We start from the raw sequence: 14179 nt of genomic DNA on the forward strand, positions 1-14179 counted from the left end.
TCCTCTGGCCGGTGTCACACCCCCCTGGTCGGTGTCATATCCCCCTTTACACGTGCCTTGCTCACCCCGCGCCCCCGTGCCCGCCCCGCCCCTCGACATAGACCCCGCCCCTTTCCCCGCCCCTCGCCTTGGGCCCCGCCTGCCGGGCGGGCGCAGCCAATGGGGGCGGGCGGAGCGGCCGGGCCGGGCGCGCGCGGCGCTATAACGATCCCTACGGCGCCCCCCGCACCCGGCCCCGCGCCCGGCCCGCTGCGGCCGGAGCGGCCCCGCGGGAAGATGAACTACCTGGTGAGCGGGGGCGAGGAGGAGGACACGGGGGCGTGTGCGGGGACAGATAGGGCGCGGGGGAACGGCTGCTGGCGGGCCCTGTTGGAGGGGGAGGATGAGGAGGAAGGCCTCGGCCCCCTCACCGCTCGGCCGGGGCAGGGCCTCTCCTGTGCGGCCGATCCCACTGGCGTGACCTTGGCCGAGCTCCTCCGCTCCGAGACGGCCAGGCCTTGCCTGCCCCCCTCCCTCCCGGCGGGTCAGGGAGCTGCGGGCTCGCGGGGGGCCCAGCGGGGCCAGGGGCCTCCCCAGGCCTCCGCCCCACCGGGCGGGGCGGCACGGGCGGCGGGCAGGGCCGCGGGACAGCCGGGAGTCCGGCCCCGCCATCCCGGGCGGGCCGCGACCTGTCCCGCCGCCGCGGCCCCGGGCGGCCCCGGCAGGTGCCGCCGAGGCCCGGCTCGGGGACCCCGCGGGGTAGAAGGGGCCCGGGCCCGACGTCGGGTGCCGTGCGATGGCCACGGCCGCGGCTGACTCACCGCCCCGGCACTTCCTCCCCGTCGGCGGAGGGAAGGGGCGGGAGAGGCAGAGGAGGCCCCCCGAAATCGGGGAGGCGGAAGGGCCCGGCCCCTTCCCAGCACCACCTCTGGGAAGGGTGGGTTTTGCTCCAGCGAGGAATCCCGCGGTAGCTGGAACGGGGAGATCCAGCTGGCGGGAGCTGCGCGGCGAAGCCCCCGGCCCGCGGGGCTCCGTCCCGGTGCTGAGCTTTCGCCCCGCTGTCGCCCGCCGGGATGACGCCCCACCGGCCGGCGGGGCCCGGCTCACCGCCCCGGCGCGGGGCTCTCTTCCAGAACGTGCTGGCCAAGGCGCTGTACGACAACGTGGCCGAGTCCCCGGACGAGCTCTCCTTCCGCAAGGGCGACATCATGACGGTGCTGGAGCGCAACACGCAGGGGCTGGATGGCTGGTGGCTCTGTTCGCTCCATGGCCGGCAGGGCATCGTTCCCGGGAACCGCCTCAAGATTCTCGTGGGGATGTACGACAAGAAGCAGCCACAGCAGCAAGCGCCTGCCCCTGCACAGGGGCAGGCACCGCCGCAGCCATCTGTACCCCAGCCGGCTCTGCCCTTCCACCACCAAGGGGGCTACACCCCGCTGTCGCCCGCCTCGCAGTACACCCCCATGCACCCTGCTTATGCCCCCCAAGGGGACAATGTCTATCTGATGCCAGTCCCCAACAAGGGACAGCAGGGTCTGTACCCGGGCTCTGCACCCACCGGACAGTTTCCTCCTGCCCCAGCTAAACAGCCTTCCACCTACCCGAAGCAGGCACCTCCCCACACCTTCCCCAACCCCGGCCAGGAAATCTACCAGGTTCCCCCCTCCCTGGGCCAGGCAGCAGAGGCGTACCCAGGGGGCTCTGCCAGTCCCCCCCAGGATGTCTACCAGGTTCCTCCTTCAGCTGGTCAGGCTCAAGAAATCTACCAGGTGCCACCGTCACTGGACATGAGGAGCTGGGAAGGGCACAAGCCCCAGGGAAAGGTAGGATCGGGAGACTGGACTGGGAGTGTGTTGTGTTTGTGGGGTGCTCTGTGGTCCATGGGTACAAGTGGGTGGCACAGCTTGGGTTTCTCAGCTTGCTACGCTTGGAGCAGGCAGCCCATGTGCCCATTGCTGGGGTTGTGTGGGCATCCTTGCCCACACTGCTGGCAGGAGTGGGTGCACTGGGAGAGTCCTTGCAGTGGCTGAGGTGCCCCGGTTGGGTACCCCTCTTGGGGCTAGCACAGCATTCAGCACTCTGGTCCTTGTGGTCTCTTATGTGGGCTCTGCTGGTGTCACCCAGGGCATGGCAGTGTGTTTGGTATGGGCACAAAGTGTTTGTAAGCCAAGAGCTCTTTTGGGATGCCAGGTTCTGGAGCTGTGGAAGTAGCTGTGGTACCCAGCACAATGCTGTGAGATTTTATTCCTCCTGGGAGCGTGCACAGGAACAGACGGGCAGTGCCAGCATTTCCCGACTGTGCCAGGCAGCCTGCCAGTACTTGCTAGGTACACTGGTGAGGCAAAGGTGAGCCACCAGGCTGTCCCCAGCATGGAACCTAACGGCTCCATCCTGGACACCAGCCTCCTTCTGGCTCTGCCCCTAACCCTGGCACGTCATCCCAGGGAAGAGGAGTGAGGTGCTTTCAGTATCGTGGTTTCCGGGAAGGCTACTCCAACTCATACCCCTGGGAAGCAGCCAGTGAGGGGAGGGAGCTGCCAAATCACAGCCAGGGCACAAGGAACATCCGAAAAGGAAGAACCAGCCCAGCGCCTCAGCCCTGCTTGGCAGTGGTTGGGCAGGGTGCCATTACCCTCTGGGTTTGGTTGTTTTCTGCGCTGGTGTCACCATGAAATGACCCATTCAGGCACGGAGCTGTGGGTAGGGAGGGAACTCCAGGCGTTGGCAGACCCCGGCCCATGCCTGGATCGGCCGTTGCTTTCTGCATGCCACGGCTGTGCCGGCCGGGCTTTGTCTCTCGCTGAGACTCTATCGCCGCTATAAATAACCGGTGATATCATCCCGTCCCCGGCATCGCCGCACGCCCGGCCGGGGAGCGCCCTCCCGTGGCACCGGGCAGACCCTAATTCCAGGCAATCCAGTACGGAATCCAGCAACCGTCCTCTCTGTGGTCCCGTTGCTGGGTTTTGGGGAAATGATGCAGGGTGGGAGATGCTCGGTAGTGCCCACATCATGTCTTTTCCCTCTTTCCAGGTGCTGGTGCCCACCCGAGTGGGCCAGGTGTATGTCTATGACTCCCCCAAGGGTGAGCAGGTTGAGTACGATTTCCCGCGCCACCTAATCTCCACAGGTTCCCAGGAGATCTATGACGTGCCACCTGTCCGAGGAGGGGTCCCGAGCCAGTTCAGCCAGGAGGTGAGGCTGCTTGGGGTGTCAGGGGGGAGTCTCTGGCTCTGCCCTTAAAAATGGGAGATGATCTGTTACAGCCTGAGATCCATACCAGGCTAAATTGCACCCAAAACTATATTTTATGGACCTTAGTGCCACTTCTGACCACCTCCACCATTCCCAGCTGGTCCCTAAGAAGAGGTGGGTGGCCACACCATCTCTGACACATCGTCCTGTGTTCCCCCCTCCAGGTCTATGACACTCCTCCCATGGCAGTGAAGGGTCCCAATGGACAGGACCCGGGGCAAGAGATCTACGATGTGCCCCCCAGCGTGGAGAAGAACTTGCACCAAACTGTAAGTGCTGCTGGGAAGCTCCCAGCTTCTTTGTGTAAGAATGACAGATTTTTACAGGGAGAAAAATAATTTACTAAATCAGTCTCCCCATAGCTATGGTGATGTCCCTGGCACTGGAGGCTTTCAGAATGCCAAGGAATGGGTTGTTGGATGTTCACATCCAGGGAATGAGGTTGGACCAGATGATCTTTCAAAGTCCCTTCCAACCTGGGCTGCTCTAGGATTTTTTGATTCCTGTGCCAAAGGACAGGGGCACCCCTGGGGTGCATGGCTTCATCCCAGTGCTGTCTTGGATGCTCAGTGCTGGCACTTGTGTGCCCTGCAGCTCAGGGCAGCCAGCCTGTGCCTCCACACCTGCCCCAGGCCACCTCTCCCAGCAATGCTGACAGTGCCACTGTTCTGCCCTTGCAGGTGTACGATGTCCCCCCCTCAGTGAGCAAGGACGTGCCAGATGGCCCAGCACGGGAGGAGACCTATGATGTGCCACCCGCCTTTGCCAAGCAGAAAGCCTTCGACCCCTCCCGCCACCCCCTGATCCTGGCCCAGCAGGAGCCCTACTTGCCAGAGGATGTCTACGACGTGCCTCCGGCAGCTGGGAAAGGTGCTCCTGAGCTTCCACTCTCCCACGAGATCTACGACGTGCCCCCCAGCCTCAAGAAGCTGGGGGGATCCACCTTCCCCTCCCAGGAGGTGTACGATGTGCCCCGGGACCTGCACGCCCCAGGCAAGGGCTCTGTGGACACAGAGGGCGAGTATATCTATGATGTCCCACCACAAGTAGACCGCGAGGCCAAGGGTGCCGATGCCAAGCGCCTCTCGGCTTCCAGCACAGGCAGCACCCGCAGCAACATCTCCACATCCTCGCTGGACGTGGTGCCTGTGAAGGAGCCGGCTAAGGGAGCCGGCAAGGAGTTCTCCCTGGACTTGGATGCCGCCATGGAGACACTGGCCAAGCTCCAGAGTGGCGTCAGCAGCGCTGTCTCCTACCTCATGTCCTTTATCAGCACCAACTGGCGCAGCCCCGAGCACATGGAGGCCAATGCTGCCAACATCCGTGGGGCAGCCGAGGGCGTCCGGACGGCCCTCCGGGACCTGCTGGAGTTTGCCCGGGGCGCAGTGGGCAATGCTGCCCAGGCCTCTGACCGCTCTCTCTACACCAAGCTCAGCAAGCAGCTGCAGAAGATGGAGGAGGTCTACCAGGCCCTGGCACGGCACGGCCAAGCGCTGGACGCTTGCCACTGGGCCCCCAGTGCTCTGGCCAGCAGCAAGCCGGGCACAGATGACTTGGAGCACTTCATCATGCACTCACGTGGTGTTCCTGATGACACTAAGCAATTGGCTTCCTTCCTACATGGCAATGCCTCCCTTCTCTTCAAACGGACAAAGCCGGCGGTGGAGAGTGGTGGCCATGGGCCCCCTCACCCCTCCGACAAGGCCAGCAGCATCCAGTCACGGCCCCTGCCCTCCCCTCCCAAGTTGCTGGCCCAGGAGTCACCTGATGGACCCTACGAGAACAGCGAGAGTGGCTGGATGGAGGATTATGACTATGTCCATCTCCAGGTGGGCACGGGTATGGGGGCTGCTTCCCACAGGGAGTGTTTATGATGGTGGCTCTCTGACACAGGGGGGGATTAGGCAGCTCTGCTTCTGCCTATGCTTTGCTCTTACCCTCCAACGTGAGGGCTTTGTGGACCAGGGATGTCCCAGGGCAGGTAGGGGCTCTCTGTCAAGGCTGATGTTGCTGACCCCTTCCATGTCTGCCCCTGCAGGGCAAGGAAGAATTTGAGAAGACCCAGAAGGAGCTGCTGGAGAAAGGCAACATCATCCGGCAGAGCAAGGACCAGCTGGAGCACCAGCAGGTAAGGAGGACACTGGGGCAGGCAGGTGGATGCTGCTATACACAGGGCCCCATGTCTTGCTTCAATTGTAGCCTCTGCTGCTGGTCTGACCACAGCCCTCTTCCCTGGATATTCTCATGGTGCATTCTACCTTGCCTTCCATACCAGTGCTATGCTAGTAAAGAGGGGAGTAGGCACTTTGATCCTGGAGAGGAGCCTAGCATGGCTGTCCTGGGGCTGGCACTGTCTCTCACTGTGTTCCCTGGGGCTGGTGGCCATGGCCACCTGTGCTGGTGGTTCCATGGAGGGGAGCAGGTGCTGGCTCAGTGGCCACCCTGCCCCATGCCTGTCTCTCCCACAGCTGAAGCAGTTTGAGCGGCTGGAGCAGGAGGTGACGCGCCCCATCGACAACGACGTGTCCAACTGGAGCCCCCCCCAGCACTACAGCCCCGCGCGGGCCGGTGGGACTCTGTGTCCTGCTGACCGCCAGCTCCTCCTCTTCTACCTGGAGCAGTGCGAGGCCAACCTCACCACGCTCACCAATGCTGTCGATGCCTTCTTCACTGCTGTCAGCACCAACCAACCTCCCAAGATCTTCGTGGCCCACAGCAAGTTTGTCATCCTCAGTGCCCACAAGCTCGTCTTTATTGGGGACACGCTGTCCCGCCAGGCCAAGGCCCAGGACGTCCAGCACAAGGTGATGCACTACAGCAACCTCCTCTGTGAGATGCTCAAGGAGATCGTGATGACCACCAAGGCAGCTGCCCTCCACTACCCGTCTCCTTCTGCCTCCAAGGACATGGTGGAGCGTGTCAAGGACCTCGCCAACAGCACGCAGCAGTTCAGGATGGTGCTGGGCCAGCTGGCAGCCATGTGATTGCCTCAGGGCCACTGTCCCCTCTATCTGGCCCCCACCCTTCCCAAGACATGCATTTCCCTCCATGCAAGTTGCAAGTCCTCTCTGCCCGGTGTAAGCAGACATGTACATAGAGACTCCCACGCACACCGGGGGGCTGGGGCTCTGTGGGAATAGAGGTGAGGGGCTGCAGCCATCATATCCCTTCCTCCTCCCTGTGGCCAGGGGCCAGGAATGGTTTGAGCTGTGTCCGTAGTGAAGCAAAGCTGGGAGATGGATCTATGTCCACTCCTTCCCCACTGTCCTCTCTCCATACAAAACCGGCAGCCAGTTCTGGGCTGAAGGGCATGGGGCCATGTCCCTGATGAGTCAAGGATGTGCCTGATGACTTGAGATGCAATTTAAGATGCCCTTTGTGATGCTGTGGCTGCTCTGCTCTCGGGAGGACTCTATGGTGCACTCTGGAGAAACTCCACGGTGGCCAGGAGGTCCTAATGGTGTGGAAGCCATGCCCTGTGATGGTGGGACAGTGTGACAGAGATGGGTTGTACTGTCCCCTTGTGTGCTGGAGGCTGGGGATAGGGGTCCCCAGGGGTGTTAGGGGTGGTGGGGAGCTGCTGGGGCAGGAAGGGGCTAACTTGTGCGTTCTCATGTCTCGGGTTGTGCTACAGTACCAGCTGTAACCGAAATGCGAACCAAAATTGGTGCCTTTTGAACACAGGGGAAGCTTCCGCTGGTTCCCGGAGCTACCACGTGGCAGCCCCCTCCAAAACATGGCCCCAAGTCCCTCAGCAGTATAAAGATTTGCCTAGAAACATCCCTTATCTCCTGGGTATCTGCGTTTGCCTGCTGGGGTGAGGGAGAGACCCTGTGGCAGTGCTGGAGAGATCCTGTCCTCTGAAAATATCTCCTAGCCTTTGGACACTGCTGGTGCACAGAGGGTTAATATGACACAAGGGACTGGTCTTAAGAGCATGTTGGGGGAAAATGAGGGGTGGAAAAGCAGGGCACTGGGGCCCACATGGCCCCAAAACCAGTATGAGATGAGTGTCCCTCACAGCACCTTGACAGGGGCCATGGTCACTGTGGGACCTAGGGGTTTGGTGTGGCAGAGAGGATGGTCACCCATGACCGCAAGCATTCCTGGTCCTGGCAATTCAACCCATCCAGAACCATAAGAACCATGGCACCCTCACTCATAGAGGCTCCTCAGGTGTGGAGCCATCACCAGCCCCTCCAGAGCTGTCACCCCCAGCTCCATGACCCCCTCGTGCCCACAGTACCGACAGGGAACCAGAGCCCCGTGCCACGCAGGTGCTTATTGAGGGCCTTGCGGGTGACACCGGGCTCCACCGTCACCGAGAAGTCCTCGAGGCTCAGCTCTGCGATGGCGTCCATGCGGCTCAGGTCAAAGCAGACACCGCCCTGGCACAGGGGCACCCGGGGGTCTGGGCACGGCCGGGCACCGAGAGCCCCTGGGGGTCAGAGGTGTCGGGGCAGCCCGTACCTGCACGGCATTGACGCCTCCTTCCAGGCCGGTACCGGTGCCGAAGGGCACCATGGGCACACGGTGGCGGTGACAGAGGGCTGCCAGCTCCTGCACCTGCCCCACGGCCTGGGGCCACACCACGACGTCCGGGGGGGCACAGCTGGGGCACAGGCAGCACCACTGACCAACTGACTGAACCACTTGAGCCTCCCCATGGCCCTTCCCCAGCCTGCCACTTGTCACGTGGCCCTTGCCTTCCCCACGGCCCCTTGTCTTCCCAAACAGTTCCCATTCCCGGACCCAGCCCCCTGCCCCATGACCCTTCCCTTTCCAATGGCTCCTGCCTTGCCCGGATCTCTTTCCTTCCCTACGAGCCTTCCCCTTGCCACGGTCCTTCCCCTCCCCGGGGCTCCCAGCTGCCGGGGCACTCACGGGTGCATGGACTCATCGTGGCCGTGCTGCTCCCGCACCGCTGTGGCCGTGGAGACATTGGGGGCCCCGACCACGGCCCTCAGGGCCTCCACGAAGTCAGGGGCCAGCGAGGGCTGCGGGGGGAACAACGAGGACCCGTCAGGGATCCCTGGGGAGGGTCCGATCGCGGGCACGAGGCCAAGTGGCCACGTCAGGAGCCGAGTGGCTTTGGAGCCCTGGCCCCACCTTGGAGCTGCTGCTGCGGCGCCCCGGGGCTGCCGCCAGCGCCAGCACCCTCCGAAGGGCCATGTTGCAACGGGACAAGAACTGGAACATGGGAACTGCACAGGACAGGGACACTGCCCTCCCCGCAGCCTGTCTGTCCCTCCCCCACGCTGACACCTTAAGGTGGCTCCAGTCACACGCCACCAGTGCCTGGGCTCATGTTCCCATGCTGTCCCCTGCCTGGGCCGAGTCACTGCATTCACCATGGCCCCGACCATCACAGGTGTCCCCATGCCTGCTCAAGTATCCCCACAGCTGGTCAGGGGCCCATCACCCCACAGGAGACCACATGTCCCCACGCTCCTCCCTTCCCAGACACGAGTCCCCATGTCCCCCTGCCCATCTGTCCCCATTCCCAGTCAGGGGTCCCCATGCCCTCTGTCCCTCTGTTCCCATGCACAGCCAGCTTTCCCCGTTCAGGCACAGGAGTCCCCATGTCTCCCTATCCATCTGTCCCCATTCCCAAGCAGGTGTGCCCAAGTCCCCCTGTCCATCTGTCCCTATTCCCAGTCAGGCGTCCCCATGCCCCCCTATCCATCTGTCCCCATTCCCAGCCAGGTGTCCCCATGCTACTCTGCACTCCTGAACAGGTATCCTCATGCCCAGAGAACTGACCCCAGCCCACCATGCGCACCCATCCTCAGACCCCCGGCCACCCGCCTGCCCCGTGCCCTGCTCCCGAGCGTCCCGGCATGATGACACAGACATAGTGTGCTCAGGGGTTATTGCAGAGTTTATTACAGGCCTCCGTTGGCCTCCAGGATGGAGTCGATCCAGCTGATAAGCTTGGTGACACGGGCGTACACAGTGGGCATCTCGGTGTCGCAGGTGCTGCTGCCCCAGGAGACGATGCCCACCAGGTTCCAGGCGCCGTCCTTCTGGCACACCAGCGGGCCCCCGGAGTCGCCCTGCACGGGGCAGCGGGTGAGCGCCGGCCCGGGGCCCGGGGCCGCCGGGGGCAGCGGGGGCCAGGGACACCTACCATGCAGGAAGAGGCTCCGTCGGCGCCGGCACAGACCATCACATCACGGATGCGGAAGCCCCAGAACTGCTTGCACTGGGTGTTGGTGAGCAAGGGCAGAGCCACCTGCTGCAGCACCGCCGGCGTGTGCGAGGCTGCGGGACACGGGAGCGTCAGCGCCGGCACCGGCAGCGGAGAGGGAATGGGGAAGGGGCTGGGACAGGGAGGACGGGACCGTGATGGTTGTGGACGTGGGGACAGGATTGGGTCAGGCTTGGGGATGGGTGATGAGGATGAGGAATGGGACTGGGACAAAGATGGGGATACGGGAATGGGATGGGCATTCCGATTCAGATTTGCATGGGGATCTGGATGGGAAATTGCCATGAGCATTAGGATTCAGATGAGGATAGGGACTGACCACATGGATGAGGAAGGGAACAGCGGACAAGGATGGGGATGGGTATTTGGACGAGGCAGGGCACTGCAGTGGGGATGGGGGCAAGAAAGCGCAGTTACCGCTGGAGTCAGTGAGCCCCCAGCCAGTGGTGACGCAGGTCATTCCCCCCGGGAATTCGTCAGTGGCCTTGGGCAGGCAGACGGGGGACACGCGATCCGACAGCTGCGCCGGAGTGGCCAGTTTGATCAGGGTGATGTCGTCGTGGATGGTCAGCATGTTGAACTTGGGGTTCTTGAACACCTGAAGCACGCAGCACTGCTCTCAGCACCTGCACCCCCTGCCAGGGTGCCGGGCACCGGACACTCCACAGGGATCACTAGGGACCTTGGGGACCAATGGGGACCCCGGGGGCTGCTCCTGTGGGTGCCGTGATGGCAGGGTGTCTGAGCTGCAGGGCCCAGGCCCTGGGACACTGGGGAGCAGGGACACCCCAGGTCACGTCCCCTGCCGGCATGAAATGGACCCTGAGGCCTGAACCCTGAAATGAACCCCTGGGGCCTGAAGGATGAGTGGGAGCAGGGACACACCTCAGGGGATTGCAGTGCAGGGATGTGGGACACCATGGACACCCCAGGGAACCCTGACCCTCCGGATCAGGGGAACCGGGGGGGCTCCTCAGGAGCACAAACCCCAGGACAAGGGGGACCCGCACATAAGCTCCCAGGCCGCCTGTGCTGGCCGTGGGATCCCGCAGGCACACGGGCCCCGCGCCGGAGCTACCTTCTCGATTTTCAGTTCCTGCTGATCAGGGCCGGGTGCGTCCTGGTCGTAGGCGCCCACCACCACGGTGTCGGTTTTCCTGGGCACAGGCAGGCACTGAGCACGGGACGCCGGCACGGGGACAGCGCATTCCCAGAGCACCCCGTGCCCGTGCCCAGCCCCGGCCCGGCCGGCAGCAGAGCCGGTGCCTACCTGACGCCGCAGTGGGCAGCGGTGACCACCCAGTTCTCGCTGATCAGGGACCCGCCGCAGAAGTGGAAGCCGTTGTTGCGCTGGCGGGGAGAGCCGCCCTCAGCACCCGGCACGGCCGCCGGCACCGCCGCCGGCGAGCTCCGTGCCCGGCCCCCACACGGCGCCCACCCCTGCCCCCGGCCCGCCTCGGGCTCTCACCTGCAGGGACACCTGCCATGGCCAGGAGCCTGCCACCGCCGCCTCCCCGTTGACAATGCGGTTGTAGCCGCGGATGACGGGCGTGATGGCGGGCACGCCGCAGCCTGCGGGGCACAGACGGCCGTGGGACGGCGGCTCCAGCCACCCCGGCCCCCTTTCCCCTCCCCACCATTCCCACCCGCCCAAGCCCCGAGCCCACCCCGCCAAGCCCCACGACCCCACGCACTCTCAGGGAGGGCCGCACGGGCAAAGCCCGCCAGGGCCAGGCAGCTCAACACCCACAGCAGAGCCATTGCCACTTGTGAGGACAGACCTGCCCTGCACCTGGTGGCTCTTATCTGCACCCTTGGGCACCTCCCTGCTGCCCCTGGCCTTGCCACCGAGACCTTGGGAGATAACGTGGCAGCTGGAACTTCTCCAGGAAATAGCCTGGGAGCATGACACCTGGAGCCAGTAGCCTTGGCTATGGCTGTGGGACAGCACTGGCCTGGACTAAATGCTGGCACCTAAATGTTCTTGGAATCATTCCAGCTCGCCCATGTCCTTCATAATTGGGGTACCATAGTTGGACACAGCACTGCATGCATAGTCTCAGAATTGTGGAGTAGAGGAGCAGAATGCCCTGCCTTGACGTGCTGCTCAGTCTGCTGCAGCTGTAGCCAAAGATACAGTGGGGTTTTCTGGGCTGCCTGCACATTTTGCCATGGAGTGGTGGAATTTGGAAGGACCATGGAGTTCACTTAGGTCTGGGTCTGCAGAGCCCTTCCAGGCTGCCACGCAGATAAGGGTTCATCCAGAGGTCCAGGTGCCTGCGACACCAAAGAGTGGGGTGAGAGAGTTCAAGTACTGGCAATATGCCGGTGGCACAATACCAGCTGCCACGTTATCTCCCAAGGTCGCGGTGGCAAGGCCAGGGGCAGCAGGGAGGTGCCCAAGGGTGCAGATAAGAGCCACCAGGTGCAGGGCAGGTCTGTCCTCACAAGTGGCAATGGCTCTGCTGTGGGTGTTGAGCTGCCTGGCCCTGGCGGGCTTTGCCCGTGCGGCCCTCCCTGAGAGTGCGTGGGGTCGTGGGGCTTGGCGGGGTGGGCTCGGGGCTTGGGCGGGTGGGAATGGTGGGGAGGGGAAAGGGGGCCGGGGTGGCTGGAGCCGCCGTCCCACGGCCGTCTGTGCCCCGCAGGCTGCGGCGTGCCCGCCATCACGCCCGTCATCCGCGGCTACAACCGCATTGTCAACGGGGAGGCGGCGGTGGCAGGCTCCTGGCCATGGCAGGTGTCCCTGCAGGTGAGAGCCCGAGGCGGGCCGGGGGCAGGGGTGGGCGCCGTGTGGGGGCCGGGCACGGAGCTCGCCGGCGGCGGTGCCGGCGGCCGTGCCGGGTGCTGAGGGCGGCTCTCCCCGCCAGCGCAACAACGGCTTCCACTTCTGCGGCGGGTCCCTGATCAGCGAGAACTGGGTGGTCACCGCTGCCCACTGCGGCGTCAGGTAGGCACCGGCTCTGCTGCCGGCCGGGCCGGGGCTGGGCACGGGCACGGGGTGCTCTGGGAATGCGCTGTCCCCGTGCCGGCGTCCCGTGCTCAGTGCCTGCCTGTGCCCAGGAAAACCGACACCGTGGTGGTGGGCGCCTACGACCAGGACGCACCCGGCCCTGATCAGCAGGAACTGAAAATCGAGAAGGTAGCTCCGGCGCGGGGCCCGTGTGCCTGCGGGATCCCACGGCCAGCACAGGCGGCCTGGGAGCTTATGTGCGGGTCCCCCTTGTCCTGGGGTTTGTGCTCCTGAGGAGCCCCCCCGGTTCCCCTGATCCGGAGGGTCAGGGTTCCCTGGGGTGTCCATGGTGTCCCACATCCCTGCACTGCAATCCCCTGAGGTGTGTCCCTGCTCCCACTCATCCTTCAGGCCCCAGGGGTTCATTTCAGGGTTCAGGCCTCAGGGTCCATTTCATGCCGGCAGGGGACGTGACCTGGGGTGTCCCTGCTCCCCAGTGTCCCAGGGCCTGGGCCCTGCAGCTCAGACACCCTGCCATCACGGCACCCACAGGAGCAGCCCCCGGGGTCCCCATTGGTCCCCAAGGTCCCTAGTGATCCCTGTGGAGTGTCCGGTGCCCGGCACCCTGGCAGGGGGTGCAGGTGCTGAGAGCAGTGCTGCGTGCTTCAGGTGTTCAAGAACCCCAAGTTCAACATGCTGACCATCCACGACGACATCACCCTGATCAAACTGGCCACTCCGGCGCAGCTGTCGGATCGCGTGTCCCCCGTCTGCCTGCCCAAGGCCACTGACGAATTCCCGGGGGGAATGACCTGCGTCACCACTGGCTGGGGGCTCACTGACTCCAGCGGTAACTGCGCTTTCTTGCCCCCATCCCCACTGCAGTGCCCTGCCTCGTCCAAATACCCATCCCCATCCTTGTCCGCTGTTCCCTTCCTCATCCATGTGGTCAGTCCCTATCCTCATCTGAATCCTAATGCTCATGGCAATTTCCCATCCAGATCCCCATGCAAATCTGAATCGGAATGCCCATCCCATTCCCGTATCCCCATCTTTGTCCCAGTCCCATTCCTCATCCTCATCACCCATCCCCAAGCCTGACCCAATCCTGTCCCCATGTCCACAACCATCACGGTCCCGTCCTCCCTGTCCCAGCCCCTTCCCCACTCCCTCTCCGCTGCCGGTGCCGGCGCTGACGCTCCCGTGTCCCGCAGCCTCGCACACGCCGGCGGTGCTGCAGCAGGTGGCTCTGCCCTTGCTCACCAACACCCAGTGCAAGCAGTTCTGGGGCTTCCGCATCCGTGATGTGATGGTCTGTGCCGGCGCCGACGGAGCCTCTTCCTGCATGGTAGGTGTCCCTGGCCCCCGCTGCCCCCGGCGGCCCCGGGCCCCGGGCCGGCGCTCACCCGCTGCCCCGTGCAGGGCGACTCCGGGGGCCCGCTGGTGTGCCAGAAGGACGGCGCCTGGAACCTGGTGGGCATCGTCTCCTGGGGCAGCAGCACCTGCGACACCGAGATGCCCACTGTGTACGCCCGTGTCACCAAGCTTATCAGCTGGATCGACTCCATCCTGGAGGCCAACGGAGGCCTGTAATAAACTCTGCAATAACCCCTGAGCACACTATGTCTGTGTCATCATGCCGGGACGCTCGGGAGCAGGGCACGGGGCAGGCGGGTGGCCGGGGGTCTGAGGATGGGTGCGCATGGTGGGCTGGGGTCAGTTCTCTGGGCATGAGGATACCTGTTCAGGAGTGCAGAGTAGCATGGGGACACCTGGCTGGGAAT

The 14179-nt window shown here is 64.0% G+C and overlaps 4 protein-coding genes across 5 annotated transcripts; 2 read left to right on the forward strand and 2 right to left on the reverse strand.

Moving 5' to 3' along the window:
• The first annotated feature begins 227 nt into the window (after window positions 1-227).
• On the forward strand, window positions 228-7012 carry BCAR1 (BCAR1 scaffold protein, Cas family member). Of its 2 annotated transcripts, XM_041400637.1 has the most exons (7): window positions 228-288; window positions 1113-1802; window positions 3013-3174; window positions 3399-3503; window positions 3915-5063; window positions 5273-5362; window positions 5703-7012. In XM_041400637.1, exons 1-7 carry the CDS (start codon window positions 277-279, stop codon window positions 6216-6218), a joined length of 2724 nt encoding a protein of 907 aa, XP_041256571.1. In that variant the 5' UTR covers window positions 228-276; the 3' UTR covers window positions 6219-7012. The 2 variants fall into 2 exon arrangements, with proteins under 2 accessions (XP_041256571.1, XP_041256570.1); XM_041400636.1 differs by lacking the exon at window positions 228-288 and having other exon boundaries at window positions 316-1802.
• A 126-nt stretch (window positions 7013-7138) lies between these two features.
• LOC121333871 (probable D-lactate dehydrogenase, mitochondrial) lies at window positions 7139-8486 on the reverse strand. Its single transcript, XM_041400638.1, has 4 exons — window positions 8344-8486; window positions 8119-8231; window positions 7705-7846; window positions 7139-7622 (listed from the first exon to the last, which is right to left on the reverse strand). Exons 1-4 carry the CDS (start codon window positions 8431-8433, stop codon window positions 7443-7445), a joined length of 525 nt encoding a protein of 174 aa, XP_041256572.1. The 5' UTR covers window positions 8434-8486; the 3' UTR covers window positions 7139-7442.
• Window positions 8487-9119: 633 nt separating this feature from the next.
• LOC121334000 (chymotrypsinogen 2-like) lies at window positions 9120-11206 on the reverse strand. The gene is made up of 7 exons (XM_041400856.1): window positions 11140-11206; window positions 10914-11017; window positions 10716-10795; window positions 10524-10602; window positions 9863-10043; window positions 9365-9498; window positions 9120-9290 (listed from the first exon to the last, which is right to left on the reverse strand). Exons 1-7 carry the CDS (start codon window positions 11204-11206, stop codon window positions 9120-9122), a joined length of 816 nt encoding a protein of 271 aa, XP_041256790.1.
• A 695-nt stretch (window positions 11207-11901) lies between these two features.
• Window positions 11902-13988, forward strand: LOC121334001 (chymotrypsinogen 2-like). The gene is made up of 7 exons (XM_041400857.1): window positions 11902-11968; window positions 12091-12194; window positions 12313-12392; window positions 12506-12584; window positions 13065-13245; window positions 13610-13743; window positions 13818-13988. The coding sequence occupies exons 1-7, from the start codon at window positions 11902-11904 to the stop codon at window positions 13986-13988; spliced, it is 816 nt and encodes a 271-aa protein (XP_041256791.1).
• The last annotated feature ends 191 nt before the right edge of the window (window positions 13989-14179 follow it).

Source organism: Onychostruthus taczanowskii, unplaced genomic scaffold (assembly GCF_017590055.1).
Source record: "Onychostruthus taczanowskii isolate IOZ18803 unplaced genomic scaffold, ASM1759005v1 scaffold18, whole genome shotgun sequence".
NCBI lineage: Eukaryota > Metazoa > Chordata > Aves > Passeriformes > Passeridae > Onychostruthus > Onychostruthus taczanowskii.

Coding starts and splice junctions, on each gene's coding strand:
- LOC121333871 (XM_041400638.1), bottom strand. CDS start 8,433: ATGTTCCAGTTCTTGTCCCGTTGCAACATGGCCCTTCGGAGGGTGCTG. Junction 8,232..8,343: donor GCCGCAGCAGCAGCTCCAAG/GTGGGGCCAGGG, acceptor TTCCCCCCGCAG/CCCTCGCTGGCCCCTGACTT. Junction 7,623..7,704: donor GAGGCGTCAATGCCGTGCAG/GTACGGGCTGCC, acceptor CCCCTGTGCCAG/GGCGGTGTCTGCTTTGACCT.
- LOC121334000 (XM_041400856.1), bottom strand. CDS start 11,206: ATGGCTCTGCTGTGGGTGTTGAGCTGCCTGGCCCTGGCGGGCTTTGCC. Junction 10,603..10,715: donor GCTGCCCACTGCGGCGTCAG/GTAGGCACCGGC, acceptor GCCTGTGCCCAG/GAAAACCGACACCGTGGTGG. Junction 10,044..10,523: donor AGGAACTGAAAATCGAGAAG/GTAGCTCCGGCG, acceptor TGCGTGCTTCAG/GTGTTCAAGAACCCCAAGTT.
- BCAR1 (XM_041400636.1), top strand. CDS start 1,053: ATGACGCCCCACCGGCCGGCGGGGCCCGGCTCACCGCCCCGGCGCGGG. Junction 1,803..3,012: donor GGCACAAGCCCCAGGGAAAG/GTAGGATCGGGA, acceptor CCCTCTTTCCAG/GTGCTGGTGCCCACCCGAGT. Junction 3,504..3,914: donor AGAAGAACTTGCACCAAACT/GTAAGTGCTGCT, acceptor CTGCCCTTGCAG/GTGTACGATGTCCCCCCCTC.
- LOC121334001 (XM_041400857.1), top strand. CDS start 11,902: ATGGCTCTGCTGTGGGTGTTGAGCTGCCTGGCCCTGGCGGGCTTTGCC. Junction 13,246..13,609: donor GGGGCTCACTGACTCCAGCG/GTAACTGCGCTT, acceptor CGTGTCCCGCAG/CCTCGCACACGCCGGCGGTG. Junction 13,744..13,817: donor ACGGAGCCTCTTCCTGCATG/GTAGGTGTCCCT, acceptor TGCCCCGTGCAG/GGCGACTCCGGGGGCCCGCT.